The sequence below is a fragment of the Lepidochelys kempii genome, chromosome 4 (assembly GCF_965140265.1).
Source record: "Lepidochelys kempii isolate rLepKem1 chromosome 4, rLepKem1.hap2, whole genome shotgun sequence".
Lineage (NCBI taxonomy): Eukaryota > Metazoa > Chordata > Testudines > Cheloniidae > Lepidochelys > Lepidochelys kempii.
Window position 1 is genome coordinate 120947214 of NC_133259.1, and position 21148 is coordinate 120968361.

The 21148-nt window shown below is 40.8% G+C and overlaps 1 protein-coding gene across 8 annotated transcripts in view; it reads right to left on the minus strand.

Annotated features, from left to right (window-relative positions):
• HTT (huntingtin) overlaps nt 1–21148 on the minus strand; it is a 182505-nt gene that overhangs the window by 46143 nt on the left and 115214 nt on the right. For all 8 annotated transcript variants that reach the window (XM_073342650.1, XM_073342649.1, XM_073342651.1 and 5 more), the window contains 10 exons: nt 14215–14422; nt 12369–12510; nt 10993–11172; nt 8827–9003; nt 8451–8527; nt 2971–3109; nt 2206–2328; nt 1267–1480; nt 923–1068; nt 185–362 (listed from right to left, as the gene is read on the minus strand). In XM_073342650.1, coding sequence (XP_073198751.1) covers nt 185–362; nt 923–1068; nt 1267–1480; nt 2206–2328; nt 2971–3109; nt 8451–8527; nt 8827–9003; nt 10993–11172; nt 12369–12510; nt 14215–14422 — 1584 coding nt within the window. The remainder of the gene's footprint in view (nt 1–184; nt 363–922; nt 1069–1266; nt 1481–2205; nt 2329–2970; nt 3110–8450; nt 8528–8826; nt 9004–10992; nt 11173–12368; nt 12511–14214; nt 14423–21148) is intronic.

Sequence of the window (21148 nt, forward strand, 5' to 3'; positions counted from 1 at the left end):
CAAGTTCAAAGGTAAATAAAAAATAAAAAGTTAACTTCCATGGTGGAAACACATTTGGAAAAATAAAAAATTCTAAGGACAGTTAGAGAAAATTCTGCATTTCTTCAGGATTCTTAGCATAGGATCAGTGAGGTTTGCTGGTTTATTCAGAAGCATCTCCCATATTTGTGAAAATTTAACTCACCTGCCTCTATTATAAATCTGACACAATTAATTAGGGAGCAAGCCTGTGTCACATACACTGCAGAAGCCAGCAAATTCCAGAGACCAGGTTGCTGTAATGTCAGGCAGCAGCATTCCAAAGCAGCTTGAAGATCTACACTTAGTGGAATCTGTTCATGTATTAAATGCCATGACAGTGCCTGTACAAGAAAAAGTTTTCCATTATATCAAATTGTCCCCATATGCAAAAATATGAGATCAAATTATTTTTATCCACATAATTACATATATTTGCAGCTACCAAAACAAGAAAAATTAATTCTGCTAGTTACAGTAAATTAGCATGGCACTAGTTCAAAAAGTTCCAGCTAGGGAAAAAAAAAAATTATAAGCACTATATTGAGTAAACTATCATGTTTATTCATCTTCCCAACAAGCCCCACAGTGCCGCTCTCCGAACTGCCAAGACCTTCCTGTCCCTCAGCCAGACTGCGGTGAGAAGTCTCCCTTAAAAAATTTTTTTTAAAAAATTAGTTTTTCTTGTCCCATATCCTCTGCTAAATTCTACCTGATGTGTACAATATACACAAAAGAGTAAGCACTGAATGAACTAATATTGGAAACTGACGCTTATACATAAACCTAGAGCCCAGAAATGCTTCTAGACCTGCAGAACTCGCATTGAATCTTCAAAGTTAGAGGGAAATGGAACATATTTGTAAACATTCTGTTGCACTTTTTATTACACTCACTCTCTTACCTCTAATGACATTACTACAAACTTCAGGATGTCACTCTCTTTGTCAGGTGGAATACAGAGAGATGCTGGTAATTTAGAGAGTAATAACAAATACTGAGCCAGTGCACGAGAGAGTTTCATCACAGTCTGATACACCATTGTGTCTCCTATAAAATAAAATGTCAGGGTAAAATCTAGAGGCTTGAAATAAAAATCATCACAGTTAACATTTTCTTTAACAGACAAAAAATTTTGGGCAAAATATTTTACTGCTGAGAATCTTTGATCCCATTAGAGAACTGACTTATTGTGACAACACTGTTATACAGTACAATAAAGAGAATAAGACCTTTATTTTGTATTACCAAAAATATCGCTTAGCTTGCTCCAATAGGCTGAAGTCTCAACTGGCTGCAATGGCTGAAAAACTTGATGGCTGGCAGGAAGTTTTTGAACAATGTTACACACATGGTCTAGGGTTACCCTATGGGCAGTTTCAAAGAGGCTGCTCTTTTGATCTTCTGAGATTTTGTTCATGCCAAGACTTAAACAGGGAGCTAACAAGCTTAAGTTGAACTCCTGAAATCACAAATGGTACATAAAAGTTTAGAAAGGACACATTTCCATGGAGAAAGGAAATTAAAGCAGTTGGGTAATACTATGCAAATTAATAGATCAACATTATGGAAGAGCCACTGTGATTGCCACAGTTAAGGTTGTGTTCCGTTTCATACTTAAAACTGGATTCCAACTTTATTTTGTTTGGAAAATGCCATCTGTCCCAAATTTGCAGCACCTAATTTGCATAAAACTAGAGTTTTCTATGAGTTTTAACTGATTGCTCTGTGTGCACGTATGGGCGGGGGGATGGGGCGGTGGCCTGGGATTCCACTGGTGCTCGAGGGGGGAAAGGCCCAGGACACTGCTGGTGCTCAGGAGGGGTGGGGGCAGTGACCCCAGGCGCCGCTGCGACACTGCACCAGCTGCTGCCGAAGTCATGGAGGTCCTGGAAAGTCACAGAATCCATGACGTCCATGACAGACTCACAGCCTTAACAATAATTAATGCACTTGGCTATCTAGAGCACCTTTCAATTGGAAGCTCAAAGTACTATTTTAGTTGTCCAAAGTTAGTAAAACACAAAAAGTCAAAAAAAACTAAGTAAAATTTAAAGAAGTTTTAATTTCTTTTTTAACAGTCTAATTTGGTCATTAACAGTAATATGAATAGGGACACTTTAAAATTTTAAAATATTTAGGAAGTGTCATCTTAAATTCTCCTCTTCTCATTATGAGAGACATTACCTTACTGGTCATGAAGGAGTTCAGTTCAGGCTGAGGTATCCTATTCACCAGCTCTGCACCTTCCAGCAGTGCAGAGTCTGACCTGACCCAGCACTGTGATCTGACTAGTGATACATACCAGTCCTTTAAAATAAATAAATAAATAAAATGAAATTTACTATACATTTACTTTTGACAGAGCTAGAAAATAGTTCAATTTTGTTTTACCCACTAATTAGTCTTCTCAAAGAGACTGTCCCTTTGCCAATCCAGAATTACTGGATTAACCATGCCTATTTCTATCTGTGGACACAGAGCTGTATATATTTCAATTTAAGCACTGAAATTAGGTCCTCTAAGAGACTATTAGGTGTCATATCATCTAGGCAAAACTTTCAAAGCATAAGGGGGTTAGTAAACAAGAATAAGAAAAACACAAAGCAAGAAAGAACACACAGGATTGCTGAACAGACCGAGGTGGTCAGAGATAAGAAAGATGGTACCTATAAGTCTCTTAAGGAACCAGTGAACAGTTCTGAAGTAGCAAATGGACAAGTTTATCACAGTTAGATATAAATGTATGTGCATGATATTTGGTTAGCTGCAGAATTTAAGAAGAAATAGGCAGCTGATGTTTATTTACCACATTATTCAGATTTGTGCACAGAGCACTATATGGGGATTAAAAAAAGCTTCATTCATAGATATCTTTTACTAATAGAAAAGCTTGTTATAGCACAGATAGCAGATGTATTTTCCTATGAAATATTCTAAATATGGCCTTACTTTGTCTGGAATTACATTCTCTAAGGCTGGTTGGTTTTCCCCATCCAGTGGGTGTGAAGTAACCAAAGGTGAAGGGCTAGTTGTTTCTGGTGCTACTGTAAGACGAAACCTGTCCAATAGCGAGTAAAGTCTTTGGTGTCTGAAAACAGATACACACATCAGAAAATTCGAATTTTAAAAGGAGAGAGATATGGGAAATACAGGTAAGGTACATACTAACTATTATTTGTTAAAAGTATTTAGAGTAAGAAAGATAATTACTAGTTCAACATGCCAGAGAGAGTGAATTTTTCAAGTGAGCTTTACATGAGATCAAGGAGTTATATATTTAATCCAAAATTTTAATACACTACCTTCAAATCAAGTTGTCTTTAGAAGTTGGTCAGGAGTAAAGAGATATATTTTACTGAAAGTCATTGTTTATTTTAGATTAGTTTTTATTCAGAATTGCATTATGCCTTACAGTGCAGTATGCTTTGGAGTCCCATCCCCCTTTCCCCACAAAAAAAAATAAATTATATTTATTTATTTCTTTAAAAGAGGACAAGGATAATATGTTCTATAAATAAAGTTAACCAATACCAAAAAAAGTTTTTTTTATGAGGAATACCTATTTTACATTATGCTACATTTAATATACCTGTGCTAATTACCTAGTACTGATATTCCATTCTTATCACTAAAACTAATTTTTCCACTTTTCTACATTGTCCTCCAGCAGCTACCTATCACAAATTGAATTTGAAGGAAGATAAACAGTTACTCACCTTACAGTAACTGTGGTTCTTTGTGATGTATTGTCTATATATACACATTTTCCATTGTTAGTGTGCATACACCCAGTGAACTCAAGTTTACATTCTTTTGAACATCATTTGTCTGTTGGGGTATGTGCCCAGAGCATCCTCATGCCTTCAACCAAGGGCTTAAAGGGCAGGGCAACCTCAACTGCCCTTCAGTTCCTTTGCCAACAGGTTTTAATTTAGGTTTTAATTAGGGTTGTCAAGCAATTAAAAAAAACTGCAATTAACTGTGCTGTTAAACAATAATAGACTACAATTTAAATATTTTTGATGTTTTCCACATTTTCAAATATATTGATTTCAATTTCAACACAAAATACAAAGTGTACAGTGCTCACTTTTTATTTATTTTTATTATAAATATTTGTACTGTAAAAATAAAAGAAACAGTATTTATCAGTTCACTTAATACAAGTACTGTAGTGCAATCATGAAAGTAGAATTATGCACAAAAAAATAACTGCACTCAAAAATAAAACCATGTCAAACTTTAGAGCCTACAAGTCCACTAAGTCATACTTCTTATTCAGCCAATCGCTCAGACAAACAAGTTTGTTTACATGTGCAGGAGATAATGCTGCCCGCTTCTTTTTTACGATGTTACCTAAAAGTGAGAACAGGTGTTTACATGGCACTGCTGCAGCTGGCATTGCAAGATATTCACATGCCAGATGCGCTAAAGATTCATATGTCCCTTCATACTTCAACCACCATTCCAGAGGACGTGCGTCCATGTTGATGATGGGTTCTGCTCAATAACGATCCAAAGCAGTGCAAACTGACTTATGTTCATTTTCATCACCTCAGTCAGATGTCACCAGCAGAAAACTTATTTTTCTTTTCTGGTGGCTCGGGTTCTGTAGTTTCCGCATCAGAGTGTTGCTCTTTTAAGACTTCTGAAAGCATGCTGCACTCCTCGTCCCTCTCAAATTTTGAAAGGCATTTCAGATTCTTAAACCTTGGGTCGAGTACTGTAGCTATCTTCAGAAATCTCACATTAGTACCTGCTTTGCATTTTGTCAAACCTGCAGTGAAAGTGTTCTTCAAGCGAACAACATGCTGGGTCATCATCTGAGACTATTATAACATGAAATATATGGCAGAATGCAAGTAAAACACAGAGCAGGAGACATACAATTCTCCCCCAAGGAGTTCAGTCACAAATGTAATTAATGCATTATTTCTTAACAAGTGTCATAAGCATGTCCTCCAGAATGGTGGCCAAAGCACGAAGGGTCATACAAATGTTTAGCTTATCTGTCACATAAATACCTTGCAATGCCAGTTAAAAAGTGCCATGCGAATTCCTGTTCTCATAGAATATCACAGAATATCAGGGTTGGAAGGGACCCCAGAAGGTCATCTAGTCCAACCCCCAATTTTTACCTCACTTTCACTTTTCACCTCACTTTCAGGTGACATTGTAAATAAGAAGCAGGCATCATTATCTTCTGTGAATGTAAACAAACTTGTTTGTCTTAGTGATTGGCTGAACAAGAAGTAGGACTGAGTGGACTTGTAGGCTCTAAAGTTTTACATTGTTTTGTTTTTGAGTGCAGTTATGTAACAAAAAAAATAAATCTAAATTTGTAAGTTGCACTTTCACAATAAGGAGATTGCACTACAGTAGAGGTTCTCAAACTGTGGTCCGTGAACCACCAGTGGTCCGCGAGCTCCATTCACTTGGTTCGCAGATAGTTCCCTCTACGGTGCACACCTGGACAGCCACACACGAGAGAATGAAGGGCCACCCACTTAATCAGTGGAGCCGCACAGACATGGCTCCACTAATTAGGTGCCTGGACTCTGGAAAAGACGCACATATAAGGTGAGGTGCTAGCCTTCGGTAGTATAGGGGGTAGATGGGAGGGGGAAGTGGGATGAGAAGAGGGGCTGGGGGGGAATTTGGGATGTGCAGGGCTGAGGCGGCCAAAGAGGTGACTTTCCCCAGCTCCAGAGCTGTGGCTGCTGGGGACAGATGGCCCTCCTTCCCAGCCTCAGCTCTGTGGCTGGTGTGGTGGGTGAGAGACCCCCACCTCCTTTCCAGCCCCAGCTTGGGGGGGAGGGCACATCTACTGCACTAGAAAGGTAAGACTACTGATATTAAAATATGAGTTGTGTGCTTTTATTTGTGCCACGTAAAAACGTTTATTATTGGGGTTTTTTTAATATAGCGGTTATATCAAAGCGCTTTACAATAGTTAGCTAACACCATTAATTTGGGCTTGAATAGGGACTGGGAGTGGCTGGCTCACTACAAAAGCAACTTTACCTCTCCTGGAATTGACACCTCCTCCTCAATTATTGGAAGTGGACTACATCCACACTGATTGAATTGGCCCTGTCAACACTGGTTCTCCACCTGTGAGGTAACTCTCTTCTCTTCATGTGTCGGTATAATAATGACTGCATCTGTAATTTTCACTCCATGCATCTGAAGTGGTTTTTTACCCACGAAAGCTTATGCCCAAATAAATCTGTTAGTTTTTAAGGTGCCACCAGATTTCTTGTTGTTTCTGTGGATACAGATTAACACGGCTACCCCCTGATGCTTTACAAATGTGCAGGATAGGGATGTGTGCAAGGAAGGACAGTGAGGATGCTTGTCATCTTGTGAAGAGAGCACACAGCTAGCCAGGTGGTGAAATGCCTGCCAGATCAGAACATGCTTGCATACGAGAAGTAACCCAAGATGAAATTCTCTGAGATTGGAAGAGCTTTCATTGTGTCTGCAATAGTCACAAACAGTTGGGTAGACCACCAAAATGGTTTGGTCCTGTATATGGAGAATGCCAGTGCCCATCTAACGTCCAATGTGCATAGCTGTTGCTCATCTCTATTTGCATGTGGTTTTGGGTAAAAATTCAGGAACTTCAATTAACTGATTGGTAACTACAAAACAAAGGGGGAAACTGTACAGTGAGCAAAGAGGCTTGAAAACTGTAAATTCCAACTCATACCCACAGATGGCGAGAAAGAAATGAGAGGTGGCTAGGGTCACCCTGCTTTTGATATCCTCTGTTGGAGGCATGAAGACACTCAGGGTGCATGCATGGACTGCAACAGACACTGCTGGTCAGAAAATCCAAATTCAAGTGCATTAGGCATATGCGCACCAACAGTGGAATACATATGGACAAACACTCAAAGAACTTTGTGTTTTGGTAGGAAAACAAAAAACAATAAATTTGCTTTGTTACCAAAACGTAGGAGACATTAATCTGCATTAGCACTAAAAGATGTTGTTTTCTTCACTGAGCTACTTATGTTGTTCAATCAAAAGTGAGTGAACCAAAACTGCTGATTTAAGTTCAGAGCCTGCCCTTATGACTGATTTCCACTAATTCTACGAAATCACATTGACACTGACATTTTGCAGTGCTCTGTATGGAATTTGAAGTCACAGCTCTTACAACTCAAATAGGGTTTCAAATTAGCAGACCTTTAAAAAAAAATCTATTTTCTTCATAAGAAGTTTAAATGCATAGTTCTTTTGATAGACATTCCACCTCCAAAATATGTAGAAACTAGTTTACCTTCTACTAGCTAATGCACTGAATGCTATATATGGCATGCCCAGCAATATGAGAAAGGCATAGGTTATGGTGTGTTGCAACAACAGGTCTGACCTTTTTTTAATCTGTCAATCAGATAATTTTTCTGGCATACACTTTGTCCCCGAAAGAAGAAATTCAAAAATGGTCTACAAACGTACCCAAATATTCTTAAAGAGAGACCATACTGGCGGAAAGCACATCACTGATAATACTGGTCATGAGCCTCTTACAAACCTTTTCAAGATTCAACTTAGACATTTCTTGCTCTTACTATTGTTTCTTGACTTTTGTTACTATTATCAATAAAAAGTCTACTCCACAAGTTATGTTGGGAGTTGTATGATGGAACAAGTCTTGTTAACTAAGCTTATCCCAGGGATGCAGGCAAGAGATAATATTATATTCTTTTTACCAAACCATTTTACAGTCTTGAGCCTTAGATTCTTTCCTCCCCACCAGCTCTTTCCCACAGGATACAATAAACTCCTACTGAAGACAACAGGGTTATTCTTAACCAGCAGTTGTGAGGAGCCAGGTTAATCAGGCTCCTGATCTTTACAAGGCTGTATCAAAATAAACAATAGTAACAGTTTGAATCCTTCTACACAAGCAAGATTAAACTTTGCTATAACATAGGTGAGAGACTACTGTGCTCATGTGACAACATGACCTGGACTTGGTCTGAACTATTCGTCTTTGAAATACTTATGAAAATTAAAATCGCCATTAAGAATTTATAGTCTTTTCCCAAGAATTTAGAGTCTTATAGAGGGTTCCCTCCATGCCCCAATTATAGCAGGCCAGCAGAAAATATCCTTGCAGATGTCCAGGTTGAGTTGTTGTTTTAAAATTCATCTACACTAAAAATTCTACTCTGTCAAGGCAACTAGTTACAACAAATGGTTGTTCCTGAGAGAGCTACAATATGGTTTCCATCTTGCAGTACAGAGAGGGCCTAATCATGTTTTAATTGGGTACTCAAGTCATGGCAAATCTGGGCATACTTCCACTTTTATAGACATAACTTTAAAAAGCAGTGTCACCTCATTAAAAACCATGCATGGTTTGTACTTATTACATACTATGTTATGACAACAGGGACCTATTACTAATATTTTACCTTGGTGCTAATCCACTGTTTTGAAGATATTCCTGAATTCTATCCAGTTCTTCAACTGGTAACTGAGAAATGCTGTTCTGTAGAAAACAGTGACAAAACAATAGATATGAAGCACCAACAGGAATAAAACCATTCATATGTATATTAGCAGACTAAGAGCAGCAAGTAAAAATTATTAAACAATCTGGAGACCATAACACAGGATGAAACTGAATTACTCAGACATGCATGCTAAACAAACTGACATTCTGTTTTTCACAAAGCACTAAACATCACGGTCAAGTAATTAAAATGTGCTTTAACTTACATCACATTCAATTATTTGCTGGTATTAGCAACTCTAATTTAGAGACATATATTTACTTTTTTTCCCTACCTGGAAAGTTGCAGCCAAAAGCATTTCTACTCGACGACAAGCAAGTGTGTCAACCATGCGAGCCAGCACACGGAATGGAGTACACAAAAGCTTGTCCACATACAACATTAACACAGCACCAGACTGGCTGAGATGAATGCCCTCTAAGCATTGCAGGGTCTTCTTTAGTGTTGTTGGCTAAATATTAGAAAAAACAACTGTTACATTTTTTTTCTCATCTTATTTATTTTGTACATACTGTAACACAGTTAAATATAAAAGGTGCTGGAACAACAGACGGACTGCGCTAAACAAGCAACTGGTTCCAACGCTTAAGAGTTTACAGACTAAAGGAACAGTGGTTACAAAGACAGTAGAGCAGACGACTAATTGAATGTTGTGTAAAAATTACTATTTAAACAGGTTTGAGGGTAGGTGGATTTTTAATTATTTTTTTAAATTAAGGAAGTGCAGAACAGGGGTTGGTGAACAGTAACTGGGGTGCTGTTCAATTGTACAAAGCAGCTAGACAGAAGACATGAAGTCTGAAGTGATGAATGAACAAACCATGTGATTAGAAGTGGCATAGAATTTAGGGAGCAAGAGTTAGTGTAGTAGTAGGAGAAAGTGAAGACAGAGGGTCTGGGGTGGAATTAAAGAGCTTTGAAAGTTACAGACAGCTTGAATTTAAGGTGAAAAGGAAATGAAGCAGACCTTAAAAGGAGCCCTGGGAAAGGAAAATAGCATCTGCAGAGTTTTTCAGGATGGGAGACAACAAAAAGGCATGTTTAACCGTGGAAGGGATAATGCCTGTGCAGAGGTAGAGGAAAAGTGAGGTAAGAAAATGAGAATACGAGGAGCAAGGAGATTATAGTGGCAGATAATGCGGTTGATAAAGAACAGAAAGGATACTTCACCACTAGAGATTTGAATGAGGAGGTGCAGAGAAAAAGATGATAAGTGTTCAATGCTGTTTATTTTAATTTTCAAGCAGTTTGTGAAAAGTCTAGTAAAACAACTTGTCAATTAAAGCACAGCTGTCACCAATGTTCACTTTTAAAAGAGAAACTTGAGTGAATGAACCTGTCTTAAAATAAAGTTTAGCATTGTTTAGTTCCCTCACTCCCAAATATATGCACATAAACCTACTTCCTATGAAGCCTTCCCCTGCTTATGACTTGAAAGAGATGAATATGCAGACAAGGGAAACGGCAACAAGTTCAGAAATCTTCATGGAGAATGCACAACCCATTAGTGTAGGATTAGGGAAGAGGGCACAAACCAGCATTGCTCTTTTATTACTCTTTAGTCTTGTTAGGGTCAACATGGCAGTGAACTGAATCCTACTTGTTCTTAGGCATTAGCAGCAGAATCATCTACTGATTTCCAAATATCTGTACACAGCTATTGAAGGCAAAGGTGCTACAAAAATGTCACAAAGGACTTAATTTGCATTTCAGCACTTTATTACTTGTGATGATGCATAGCAAGGAAGGAACGTAGATTGACTGACCCCAGTTGAATTTATAGGACTGGCAGTTGAGCAAAAAAGTCTTAATACTTTCCATATCAAATATGCTCAAATTATGAAACAAACATGGATGCTTTCTACAGAGTTACTTCTATACTTTTTAATTAGTGTGTTTTCCATTCAGGAGTACAATTTGTAGCGAATACACATCAGTGCAGAGGCTCCTAGAAGATAAACAAGATCCATGTTGCATTTATGATTTGATTAATCTATAACACAGCAACTGACAAAGTATGTTTGCACTCTGTGAGGCAACAGAAAGGCTATGAAGATGAAAAATTTGAGTTTGTAAATAAAGAGGCTTAAGATCATAAATTAATTTCTCTCCAAAGGGTTGTAAACATGTGGGGAAGTGAACACAAAGTTTTTAGTTACCCAATGTCTAGAGTTTCTTTGTATTTGTTAGTATTAGCTTGTAAGCTCTTTGGGGATAATCACATCTACCTACCTGTGTGTCTGAGTAGTACTAAGCACAATGTAGTTCAGATGCCAAGAGTTGTCTTTTGCACCAGTGTAATACATATAATAAGTTTTGCACCAACACCACATTTGGTGCTGTAAAAGACCCAGAAAGGAAAAAGCACTCAAAGTGTTTCCAAATACAGTTAACAAGAAAGGCCTAAACTTCATTACTAAAAGGTTCAGGTCAAACTTACAGTTGCGAGGTTCTCACACCGAGACTGAATAGCCTGGATGAAGAGACCGCTGGCTGCTGAATTCCTATGAACAGCACTAATAAAGTCTTGTACTGGAGGCTCATGAGACAGATTAATCAGATCTTGAACATGATTCACTATAAGCCACGTCAAGTGTTCTGAATCATGTAGGTTTTGACACTATGGGGAAAAAAAAGGTAAAAATTATGGATTCCATAATTCTAAAATTACCATTACTACCACCCGTGTAAGCATTTCATTATTAAAAAAATAACAAACAATGCAATACTATTTATACACAATTAAAAGCAAGTAATTTTCCACTGGAAAAACTGAACCACATTATGTTAAAAATATTCTGTTTACAAGTGTGCACGTTTCATTTCCTTCTAAGCTTTATTACTATGATCATTTGCATAACCACCAGATCTTTTCTTTCAACTTCATTTGATCCTGTTGCAAATACACCTGAAGTCATAATCCTTTATTTGCAACAAATTATTTCAACATCCATTATGTTGTAATTAGAAAGACAATGAATACTGGTAGAGAACAAATGGAAAGAACTAGTAAACTCAAAGACCCTGCTTTTATGCAACATTTTTAGTAATGAATGAATTGATACACACTTAATATGTATCAGAATTGTTTCTGCAAAGTCTCAATGTTTGTCTGTAGTTTTTGTTTCCTTTTAAAGTGAACACTCCATCTCTTTCATGGCAGTTAACTATTTATGTCTTCAACAGTTAATGTTTCTCACTTGAGGCAGAACAATCTTCTAGAAAGTGTGTACTAATATCAGTACAGAGACTGACTCCTGTAACACTGTGTTTGAGAGCCTACGAAATCTGAAGCCATGGGAGTTGCCCTATTCCTGAGAGCCTGAACAGAACTGGGGAATGCAGTAGCAGAGTAAATATATGTAGGAGGGTTTAAGGTGAAAAGAGTTTATTCTAATTATGACATGCAGAAACACTCAGCCTCAGAGCAGGGTCTAAACTTTCATAAGCTTCTTAGTCTTCTCCTGAGATCACATATGTAAGAATACAACATTCAAGACATCATTGTTATTTACAAAGAATAATTTTGAGGACAACTAAGATTCAGTGTAGAGAGAATGCCTAAGATAATGCACAAGTATCTAAAATAATCACACTAATAAGACATATGCATAGAAAGAAAAAAAAGAGCATCCGCTTCCAGAAGTGAAAATTGATATATAAAAATTCCATGTAGTTCCCCATGGAAGTAAATATGACTAAGATCTCTCACTTTTCCCTTATTGTGATCACACTCTGTACTTCAAAGATAAAGCACCCAAGCAAAATCCAAAAAACAAACACTTATAGGTTTAAAATTCACAGTTCTAAACTTACAACATAGTCACAAAAAAGAATGAGCGCGCCTCTTCGTACTATCTCTCGATTGCACATGCCAAATTTGGATTCTGAATCAAATTCATCACTGTCTCCAGTTATCTGAGGGCTCAGCAATTTAGTACTGGAAAGACTGTGCCTCCTGTAAGAAAAACATGTTTTATTGCTAATATTTCAGTCAAAGTAGATACTCAATGTACATTGTAAAGGAACCCATTTTAAGCATTCCTCAATTTGAACTGCTTTGTCATTAGTTCTTTAGTCTCTTGTGGGGTGTTGTGGATTACATCTCATTACTAAGGCTAAGGTTTTGTCATTGCTATTTTTAGTAAAAGTCACGGACAGGTCATGGGTAATAAACAAATTCACAGCTGTCGTGACCCATCTGTGACATTTGCTGTTGTGGCACCATGGTTTTCCCCAAAACCATGGTGGCGGGGAGCTGTGAGGTTCCCCCTCTGCCCATGGCAGCTGGAAGCTGTAGGGGGGCCCCCCTCTGCCCACGATGGCTAGGAGCTGCAGGGTGACCATATTTCCCAAACAGAAAACAGGACACCCCCAGCCGCTCGCCTGAGGCGTCCCCCCCTTCCAACTCCCAGTGGTCCCTCCACCACCGCTCCCATGCGAGGCTATCGCCCATCGCTGGAACCCTGAGGAGGGCCCCCTCAGGAGTCTGTCACATGTCGCTGGAACCTTGCAGGGGCCCCCTGTCACTGGAATCCTGCCAGGGCCCCACTAGCTGCCAACTCCAGAGTCCCACACCCACTGGGGCTGAAGTAGAGAATGTCACAGAGGTCTCTGAAAGTCATGGATTCTGTGACCTCTGTGACATAAACATAGCTGTACTCATCACCCCTCTTGTTCAATACGTATTACAATGTGGCTGACAGAGATGCCTGCAAGGAGACATGGGCTACAGAGCCTTCCATGTAATGATAAAACCCAGCACTTCTCTCCATCCAGCTACGGTGATTGAGCATCTAATCCAGTGTTGGGGTAAGAAAGACACCCAATCCAGATAAAAGGGAGCTGTTGCTGGTAAACTGGGGGAAACAACAGGAAGAACTGACAGAAATTCTATTAGCCCCCTTAACTGATACAGTATGTCCCACAGCTTGTTATTCAAATTTATAATTTGGTTCTTTATTTAACAGCAGCTTTCAGACAATCAAGTTGCAGCTAGGCCCAGGACCACTTTTTCTAATCTAGATCTGACTACGTTTGGGGTCTTTTCTTTCAGATACAGATCTCAAAACTGTCATCCATTGTCACTCAGAGTCTAGACAATGCAATGCTTGTACTCTGTCTACCAGATACTATATTTTAAGACCCTTTGGAAGCAGACCATTTCAAAAGGGAGGATTTGTTACGCAATGGCTGCTTAGTGAACAGATCTTTCCATTAATATACCTCACCAGTGCTCCATGATCTGCACTGGTTGCGTAGCAGTTGGAGGGTGAAATAAGATGTTGATATTGACCTATAAAGCCATAAGCATCCTGGGATCTGACAAGACCACCCTTTCCCTTATGTAGTATTTCCACAGTTGTAATCAGAGGCACTCAAGGTAGAATTCCCTCCCTTTAAAAGGGGAAACAACAACTGGCATGGAGTTCTACCTGACATGCCATCATGTGTGGAACACACTCTTTCTCTTGGTCTAAAGTAGTCAGATTTTACTGACCTTATGGAACACTGCAAAGACTGTACAGACTCCTTTATAAGTACAATAATTTCTTTAAGTGGTTCTAACACATATAGTACTCAAATTCTTAACAGCTAAGAAATCATATAAGCTACATTAAAAAACAAAACTTAATTAACTGTAGAAATTAAAAAACCTTACTTTGGTGTTTGATGCACCTCTGACCACCAGCTGTAGTTAGTGTAATTGACAAGAAGTAGGATTTGACACCAGAGAAGCACTAAAGAAGGGTGTGTGGGAATCATGAACTGAACAAGATCACTCAGACTCTCAAGGGTATAAAAACTACCATCAGAACCATCTCCTGTAAAAAGCCTGCTGGCAGCAGCTGTGATTCTTCTGAACATCCCTGGAAACAAACACACACATACATTAAGGGGAACCATGTATGTTACCATTTGTACTGAGAATTTTTAAAAAACCCTCATCAGTTACACAGCATTTGGAAAATTTAAATTGTCTCATTCTCAACCAAGCAACCTAACCCTTAGCATTCTGGGGAGGTAGATAAATTAGATTATCTCCATTTATAAATGGGGATATAGAAGCAGAAATGTTAAATGACTGTCCAGGGTCACAGGGCAAATCAGTGACAAGAACTGGAATTAAACTAAGGACTTCTTGGCTCTTAGCCTCAGATTCAATCCTCTAGACCTCAGTCTAAAACCATAACACTAAAGTAATCAAATTATACCACAGATGCACATCTTAGTTATAGTAAAAGTTATGGGAGTCACATATATCAATATTTTATTCTTCCTGAAATTGTTGTATTATTGGCCAGGGTAGATTATTTTTTTTAGTGAGGTAGTGCTCGAGGCCCCAATCAAAATCAGAACCTCACTGTGTTAGGTACTATACTTACAAAGGCAGACAGAATGTAGGCTCCTTAGGGTAGGGACTAAAGTGGGAGGTTGGTAGACTTCTCTGCCTAGATAGCTACTGAGGGTGTTCCTCAGGCTATACCGATACTACAAGTGGTTAAGCAGCACAGCTGAAGTGTCGCAGCTATGGTCCTGTAGCATTGTAGCATAGACACTCCCTATAGCAAAGGAAGAGGGTTTTCCATTGCTGCAGTAAATTCAGCCCCTGGAGAGGTGACAGGTAGGTTGACAGAAGAATTCTTCCATTCTTTTGGTGCCAATACCGGAGCTTAGGTCAGCTTAACTACATCTCCCAGGCATTTGAATTTTTCATATCCTTGAGCGATGCAGCTAGGTCGACCCATGTTTCAGATGCAGACCAGGCCTCAGATATATTCTGTTGTAATAATGCAGTGGCTACAGGACTTGAATGTAAAGCTTTGTGCAACAAGCAAAACTACTAAATGAGGAAAAAAATCTTTGCTATGTATGCTGAGTGATGGTCTGCAGGGTGGAAGCAGTTATGGCAGAGCTCTCCTTCTGTGACCTCTTGTCCTTCAGCTTGCTCCTTTTATCCCTTTTGCCACAACTGGGGAAGGGGAATAAATAGATGGGAGGAGCTCAGAGAACAACTCTATTCATGTAACAAAGCTCCTTTGGTACCCTTAGAGAAGGGTGGGGGAGGGAGAACAGATTTCTTACAGCTGCTGCAGAATCAACTATAAATTCTAGAATAGCATGGATAACAAAGGAGCTCTGCAGTGCTGCTTTGTTTTGCATGGTCAGAATCAGAGCATCAGAGTGAAGCCATAGGGGCCATACGCCACATCCCAGAGCCATGTGGACAAGTCTGAACTGCTTCTGGTATTTGGAGGAAGAGAGGAACAGTGCAAATGTCTTGCAAGGGGACAATATCAGAATCCAGAAATGCATGTTGTACCTACTTTCTATTAGTAATATCATCCCTGAACTACTTCCAATCCGTTTTAGCTACTTGCATGCGAAGCAAGTGTGACATCTAGTGACTGGACATGGTGATGCACATAGCTATTAAAGATATCTACCTTAGGTAGGCTAAATAGAGGACAAAGCTGTTTAAAATAATCTACCGAAAACTTGAAACTGTAATCTGTTAGTTTCAGTAGTACTCAGTGTGTTAATAGCTGTACACAAAGAAAAATACAGTTCTGCAATCCCGAAGAGCTCACATTCTGAACCAATATAGCACAGAGGCTATGGAAGTGGGGTAAGGACAATATCCGGCTACACCATGATAATACACAAGTTTGACAGTACATTTTTATATTCCCAGACATAAACTACATTAAAATGCAGCTAAATTAAAAGTATAGATGTCAGCAACTTAAGTTGTCCTTTTGTTGAACTGATAGAGAGGCCCAATTGTTTTAATTCCAGGAGGTAGTCTAATATCAATGGAAGAGGTGCCGATGTTGCAGTTGTTTGTCTGGCGGTGCACCAGGCTGTAAATCTTTCACTTTTGTAGGTAGGTCTTACGTGGAGAACGTTTTCTACTGTGAAGTAGCACCCACTTCCTCCGTTTAGAGCAACCTAGTTCATCATTAGAGAACCACAGAGGAGCCATGCCTTCAGATGTAGAAGTTCTATGTTCAGATGGTGCACATAATCCTCGCGTTGTGTTAACAGGTCCATCCGAGGCGGGAGAGTGACTGCAGCACATGCTGACATCCGTGTTATGTATGTATACCATGCTTGTCTTGGCCATGTGGGGGCTATTAGGATGACTCTGGCTTTATCAGGTCCTTATTTTCAGTATTACTCTGGGTAGTAATGGTATAGGTAGGAATGCAAAGAGGAGATCTGTGCCCCACTTGGTCAGGAACACGTCCCCCATTGATTACTTTCCCAGAGCTGCTCTGGAACAGAATCTCGGACATTGTGTGTTCTGGGCTGTCGCAAATACGTCTATTTGTGGGTGATCCCATTTTCGGAATGTGTGTTCTAGTATCACGTCGTTCAATTCCCATTCTTGGTAGTGGAGGAAATGTCTGCTGAGCTCGTCTGCCATGGTGTTCTGGCATCTGGGTAGCTAGGAAGCAGAAATATGGATATTGTGTTGGATGGACCAATTCCAGAGTCTCATAGGCTTGGTGCATAACGAGTGTGATATGGCTCCCCCTTGCCTGATTATGTAGAAAATGCAAGCAATGTTGTTGGTCATTACTCTTATGTTCTGGTTCTTCATGAATGGTAGGAAGTGGAGGAAGGCATTGCAGACAGCACAGAGTTCTAGCAGGTTTAAGTGTAGCCTCGTCTTGGCTGCAGATCATAACCCTTGAATTGTGTGATGTTGCATATGTACTCCCCAACCTACGAGGGAAGCATCCGTTGCGATCATCTGTGATGGAGGGTCTTGTGTAAATAGGATCCCTGAGCACCTGTTGTGTGGTTGAGTCCATTAGGTTAGTGATTCCTTGACTTTGGGAGGCATCATTAATAGTCTGTTTACTCCGTGTTTATTTGGTCTGTAGATAGTTCCTAACCACCCTTGTAGGCAGCGCATATGTAAACCAAAAATGTGCATGCTGCCATGTGGCCCAGAAGTTGGAGGCATGTGTGGGCTGTTCCACATTGGATATGAGTGTCTTTATCGTGTCGAATCTGTCTCATGGAAGTGACACTTTCACTGCCACGGAGTCAAGGTAAGTGCTGATGAATTCTAACTGTTGAACTGGTTCTACTGTCAATTTCTTTTTGTTTATTTGTAGACCCAGATTCTGGAAGCAATCTATCGTCATTTGGGTAGTCCGAATGGCATCTATTCGAGTGTGTGACTTCAGAAGACAGTTGTCCAGGCAAGGGAATATTATTATTCCTTGTTTTCTCATATGCACCATTGCTACCACGAGGATCTTTGAGAAAATGCAAGGTGCTGTTGACAGGCCAAAAGGTAGAATTTTGTATTGATAGTGGTCTTTGCCCAAAGTAAATCTCAGAAACTGCCTGTGGGCAGGATGTATCGTAACTTGAAAATAGGCATCCTGCAGGTTGAGGGCTGAGAACCAGTCCCCCTGCTCCAGCACTGGAATTATAGTTGTGACCATCTTGAATTATTTTTTTCTCACAAACTTCTTCAGTCGCCTTAGATCCAGCATAGGTCGCCATCTCCCATTTTTCTTGTGTGTTAAAAAAAAATAGTGGGAATAAAAACCCTTCCCCTGTGTTGCATGGGAACAGTTTCCACTTCCCAGAGTTCTAGGACATGATCTACCTCTTGTCATATCAGATGTTCATGAGAGGGATACCTGAAGTAGGATGGAGAGGGAGGGTGTGTGTGTGTGTGGGGGGGGAGATGGATAGAAAGGAAAGAGATGGTATAGCCCTTATGGATGACTTCTAGAGCCCATTTGTCCATGGTGATGGCAGCCTATTTCAGGTAGAATGGAAGTAAATGGTCTCCAAAAACAGAAGGATGGAGGGTGTTAGCTCTGGAATGTGGGAAAGGTCTTCCAGACCCTCACCCAAGCCTTCAAATTTGTTATTTAGAGGAAGGGGCTTGGGACACTGCAGCTGGTGGAAGTCGGCATCGTTGTGGTCTCTGTCGTTATTCTTAAGGCCTCTGGTGTTGCTGTGTATATTTTGAATATCTATTTCTCTGGTATGGTAGATACCTATATTGTCTCCTTTTTGTGGCAGGTGTATGAATGCCGAGCAATTGAAGAGTTGCCAGTGAGCCTTTCACAGTGTGCAGTACCTCATTGGTATTGGCTGCAAATAATCTCTCTCCATCGAAGAGAAGGTCTTCGACTATATTTTGTATTTCACATGGGAATTCTGAGGAGTTCAACCATGAGGCCCATCACATAACCACAGCTGTAGGGGTGTTAGCAATGTCTAATGAGGCCTGAAGAGCCATGCATGCAATCATTTGCCCTTCAGAGACCAGCAATTTGAATTGTTCTCTATTAATGATATTCCAGAGGGGAAAAAGTCCATAAACTTTCCATAGCTCCTGTGGTTGTATTTGGCAAGTAGTGCTACATAATTTACCACTCTGAATTGAAGTGTGGAGGAGAAATATACTTTGTGGCCGAATAGGTCCAACCTCTTACTATCCTTATCAAAGGGCGTGGTGGAAAGTGTTGTTGTTTGCCTCTCTGGTTGGCTGCTTCCACTACCAGCAAGTTGGGTACTGAGTGTGTGGGGAAAAAAAACTCTGATCCCTTCAAGGGAACATAACACTTTTTCTCTGCTCTTTTACTGGTTGGAGGTATGGTCGCTGGAGTTTGCCAGACTGTTTTGGCGGATTCTATTATAGTCCCACTGATTGGCAATGCTATCTTTGAGGAGGAAGATGTCTGTAAGATGTCTGTTAGTTTGTTACTGGCACTTCCTCCAGACCAATTTTGAGCCCATTGGCCGCTATTTTAAATAAATCTTGGAAGTGGTTAAAGTCATCCGCAGTGGTTGGGGGTGGAAGGCATAACTGTCTCATCTGGTGAGGAGGATGAATTATTGTTGGTTGGCAAGGTGTCAGGAGCAGTGTCCTCTTCCTGCTCTGCCATGAGTTCATCCCTTGTCTCGGTAGCTTCAGTCTCCAAGGGTGGAGGTGAGGATCCAGCATCTTCCCTACATGGGCTGGGCCACCTGCTGTAGCACCTTCTGTAAGACCTCCAAGGATCCCAGTACAGCTAGTGCTCAAGGAAGGTCATGGATGGTCCCATATGTGGACTGTGGTCGTAATGGTCCAGCTGCCGTAAGTGTTCTGATCGGGGAGGAATGGTGAGGGGAGAATACCCCTTCAACCTCCTCATCTTCATCACTCAAGAACGGTGGTGCTATCGGAGATAACAGTTGCTCTGGTACAGACGGCCCCCGTGAGACATCAGTGCCCAAAAGAGGGAACTCCAGGGTCAACAGATCCTTCTGGTGCAGAAAATGGTGCGGCACCAGTGCTTCGGTGCCAAAGAGTGAGGTGCCAATTGTATCGGGAGTGCGGTGTGCTGAGCCAGTGCTGTCTGTGTTGGCGCTATTGTGCTAGCAGCATTCGGCTGCCTTATAATCTGAGCAGTTGTTGGTGCTGTCTCCTTTAGCACGGTCGATGGCGCTGTGGTGGAGAGGGGCAGTTTTTAGAGCCCTTAGACTCCGCAGCAGAGCGCGGGGTTCTGGCAGCAGCTACCATGAAGGTGCTGCTGGAGGTGTCTGGAGTATCGTAAGTAAGGTTCAGTGTTTGTCACAAAAGTCACAGATTCCGTGACTTTCCGTCACCTCCATGACTTCTGCAGCGGCCCATGTGGCTGGCCTGGGAGCCGCCTGAGCAGCTTGGGCAACCCCTGGGCCAGCTGCACCGGCTGCTGCTGGGGCAGTCTCAGGCCCCCTCGCAGCAAGAGTTTGGGTGCGTGGGGGCCTCAGAGCTGGGGTGTGGGCAGTGCGTACCTGGGGGGGGGTTCCCCAGAAAGGTGACAGGAACTTCCCTCCCTCAGCTCCTAGCTCCACATGCTGCCTCTGCTCGCAGGCACCACCCTCACAGCTTCCACTGGCCGCGGTTCCCAGCCAATGGGAGCTGCAGAACTGGGGCTTGGGGCGGTAGCATTTGGTGCTAAGAGCTGGAGGTTGCCGACTCCCAGGAGCCAGGGAAGGGAACCTCCCTCTCCCTCCACCCCCGCCAAAACTCCCCACCCACCCACCACAGAACTCCCCGAGCTCCCCCCGCAAAAGTTTTAGTCAGGAGTATATAGTAAAAATCATGGACAGGTTACGGGCCGTGAATTTTTGTTTACTGCCCATGACCTGTCCATGTCTTTTACTAAAAATACCCGTGACTAAAACGTAGCCTTAGTCATAAGTGCTGAACCGTGCTGCGGCCAGCACCAATGAGAGCGATTTAGCCAGGGACCATTTTCTGCTGGTCTGCTCTCTATGAGGCGAACAGTATGTTTCTTTTTTGTCTGGCAAACACTAAAAACTGTCTGGCAAGCGAAGAATTGTATAAAGTTGTATGACAAGTTTTATTATTTCGAAGAAATTTGAAATAAAAGTACAATATAAACATTTTCTTTTCTGAACACCATCTTCAGTGACATTATTGGCCCGCTGGGAAGATTTGAGGACTGGCACTGGCCCGAAGGTAAATTGAGTTCGAGACCCCTGCATTTGGGGAAGGTGAGAGGAAATCCAACTCAAGAGTAATGATGCGCACTGCATTTCTCAACTGCAGTTCTTTTGGACATTTA